The following is a 3,247-nucleotide window of genomic DNA, read 5'->3' on the forward strand; positions in this document are numbered from 1 at the left end:
TCTATCTATCTATCTATCTATCTATCTATCTATCTATCTATCTATCTATCTATCTCTCTCTCTCGCTCTCTCGCTCTCTCTCTCTCTCTCTCTCTCTCTCTCGTGCACGCGTGCACGCGAGACAGGAGCTCAGTCACTGTCATACTGGACAACAGATTGTAAGACCCCTGTTTGAATATGATTTTTATTTGTGCTATACTTCAATGACCCCACCGCAAAGACAGCGCAGGGCTGAAATAGCATTGATGACGAAAGGGGAGATTCTGAAAAATGGTACATTTTTATCTGTATCTCTACATTATTAGCCTTGTATTCAATGTAAGAGATGATGAATTCTTATCTGCATATTTTTTACGCTTATATTTACTTCATACCTTTCTTCCTGCACAGGTGTGGTTTCAGAACCGTCGAGCGAAGTTCAGGAGAAACGAGAGGAACCTGATGGCCCAGCGCCAAACCATATATGGACGAGGGGGCGTGGAAGGCACGCCCATCGAGCAGCCAATCACACCTCGAGCCACGCCCATGTCGAACGAGTACCTCCCCTGGGCAGGGGCAGCTGCGGCAGCGTACAACACGCCCCCTCCCTCCACGTCAGCGGCGGGTTCGAGCTGTGCTCTAGCTAGTCCGCACTCTTTTCCCTCTTCGGCGGCAGTCGGTTCCAGTTTGGCGTGCCTACGTCTGAAAGCGCATGAATACAACTCCAGCCTGCAGCACTCGCCCTATATACATCAGCAGATGCCGCAATGACTCCAGAGGGAGTGATGTCTGTGCTTTCCTCTGACGCTTCGTGCCGTTTCAATTTTCTCGTTCCTCGTGCCTTAACGCTTCCATACTGCCTTCAAAGACCAGAAAAGCAATAGTTGTTCTATTTTCCTTACTTGCACCCATTGCTTGAAGCGTAAAACCAAAGGTTTACGCGCCATAAATCAAATAATTTTATTATTATCCTTGTAGTCGCCAGCTATATTATATTATTGTATGCCTTAAGAATAATGCTGAGCTGAAAGTAAATTATACTTTATGCTTGAACTAGCTATCTGTGTGTTCTGATGTCCATGGGGCAAGTATCCTTTCTTTGCTCACGAGAGACGTGAGGTCAAATCCCGCACTGGAAAGATACGTAATTGGGTATTTCCGTATTTTCGCAAGGATGCACTCCATGCAACCTGTGTTGACCACGACAGACTGGGGCGATACAGCCAATCCTCGGAACGATTTCTTTTTCTGTTGACTAGACATGAAACCCCCACAACACGAACTGTCTGTGTGAGTGTGTGCTCGTGGGTAAGGCAATTTTTTAAAATACAAAGACACTTCGTATCGGTGCCTGCGACTTCTGTTCGAATCTTCATGGACACATTTTACAAGGAGGCGTTTTCTGGAGTCTCTCGACGACATCCCTAGCTGTCAGAGCGGAGGTGGATGTTGAAATATGGCTGTTTTTTCTCCATAAGAAACTTTATTGTGTTGAAAAGAGGGCGTAAGGATCAGACTTAATATACCAGGAATGTCTGCAATCTTAGCCTGCTTGCTCACCGGTAACCTGCGCCTGTGGTGTAGGGGTCAAACCCTTTACTTTGCAGGCAAAAGAGATGTCTATCCCCATGTAGGGAAAATAGTTCAAGTGTTTTCTATTAAGTAATTTCGAAGCACCCAGCCTTCAGAATGGTGTGCGCTGTGTTGCTGAGCATTACAAAGAATTACAACACAGTGACCCACAAAGTGACATGAAAATTCTTAACATCCGCACAGCAAAGAAGACGGTTCAGGTTGAAACATATGGCACACTTCAGATGCCACTTCGTAAATCGTCTCTTCGCGGGAGATCAGACATGATTTTCTTACTGGTTGAAAAGTACAAGATACAAACATCTTGACCACCCGTATACGGGTACCGGGTAGACGACCACGCTCGGACATCGGTAAAGTCTTCTTATCAAATAGTTGGACTACACAGCAGGTGATGTGGGTTCAAATGGATCCAAACCCCTTCCCATATCTGGATTGTTTAATAACAATTGTAACTGCTCTTAAGCTGGTCTCAAACGTTTGGGACCGATGTCTGTTGAGTAATCGTGCGTTCACACCAAACACTCGGACGAGCGACAGTCTTTTGCCAGGAGGAAGAAAATCGGTCGGTTCGTGTCGGTCTTGTGTGTCCACCTGTTGGGACAAGACACGTCTAGTCTGTTGGCCTACTGGCCGTCTTATTCCACACACTGTGTCCCAAGGCTGTGTCCTCGGTACAGGGCTATAAATAGCCGAGATCAATTAACCCAAGGCGGGAATAAGAAATGAATGTGTTTTTAAAGGAGAATTTCTTAAAATTGTTAATATTATGCTTTTCAACCAGGTGGTTTGCGTGTAGACTTTGCTGATTTTGAGGCACTGATTACGAATGTGACATTAAAATTAGGAAAAAATTAGCCCTGGCAGAGCCCATGGCTCACCAGTCACGACCCGGCCCTACTAAAATGCAGCAAGCAGCTTTCCAACCGACTCGTCTTTTGTCGGGGCGTGTCGTGTCTGTTGACACAGCCAAACAGACTTATCACTGATTTCTTAAGAGATAATCGGTGCTCCATTTCAACTACCGACTTTCCAAGAGACGGATGGACGGAATCGGGTCGATTGGTGTCCGTTGCAATGAACACGGGCCTTGACCTTTTCACAACTAACTGCGCTGACCAGAATAGATCTAACACTCAGCAGTTGTCGTTGCTTTGGTCTGAACGCAAACAAAGGATAAGAGATTTTTTTGGGGCTACATTTGGTCGGTTAGCCGTTGTCGTTAGAATGTTTGTCGCTCGTCCGAATGTTTGGTGTGAATGCACAACAAGGGTTCGGTTCTTCGTTTCGTATGTTACAGTTGTGTGTACTCTCGTTCCAAGCAAAGAATAAAGTGTGAGCGTATGTCCCCGACCTTTCTGCTAGGACGAGGTATCCTGCATCGTTTGGATTCGCCCAGACAGACAGCTAGTATCAAAGGATCCGAGCCTGCTTCAGGAAACGAGATGAGCTTGACAGCCCAGCGCCAGACCATAATGGACGAGGGGGCGTGGAAGGTTTCCCCGTTCCCCAGCGAGTAGCCTATCACGCTCAAACCACGCCCATGTCGAATGATGGAGGAATAACCATTAACGTTCATTCTCCATTGGTCAAAAAACCGTTAGGACATTAGATGTCACTGTCCGTTTTGTGGATACGTTCATATACGGTGTCATATCAACACACACACACACAC

At 46.2% G+C, this 3,247-nt stretch overlaps 1 protein-coding gene across 1 annotated transcript in view; it reads left to right on the forward strand.

The window, feature by feature from the left end:
- The window catches only part of LOC101859688 (paired mesoderm homeobox protein 2), an 82,100-nt gene extending 78,873 nt beyond the window's left edge, over nucleotides 1-3,227 (forward strand). The window contains exon 3 of the mRNA XM_005093005.3: nucleotides 391-3,227. Within this exon, the coding sequence (XP_005093062.1) occupies nucleotides 391-750 (360 nt within the window). The 3' untranslated portion in view covers nucleotides 751-3,227. The remainder of the gene's footprint in view (nucleotides 1-390) is intronic.
- The last annotated feature ends 20 nt before the right edge of the window (nucleotides 3,228-3,247 follow it).

The sequence above is a fragment of the Aplysia californica genome, unplaced genomic scaffold (genome assembly GCF_000002075.1).
Source record: "Aplysia californica isolate F4 #8 unplaced genomic scaffold, AplCal3.0 scaffold00056, whole genome shotgun sequence".
NCBI classification, from domain to species: domain Eukaryota; kingdom Metazoa; phylum Mollusca; class Gastropoda; order Aplysiida; family Aplysiidae; genus Aplysia; species Aplysia californica.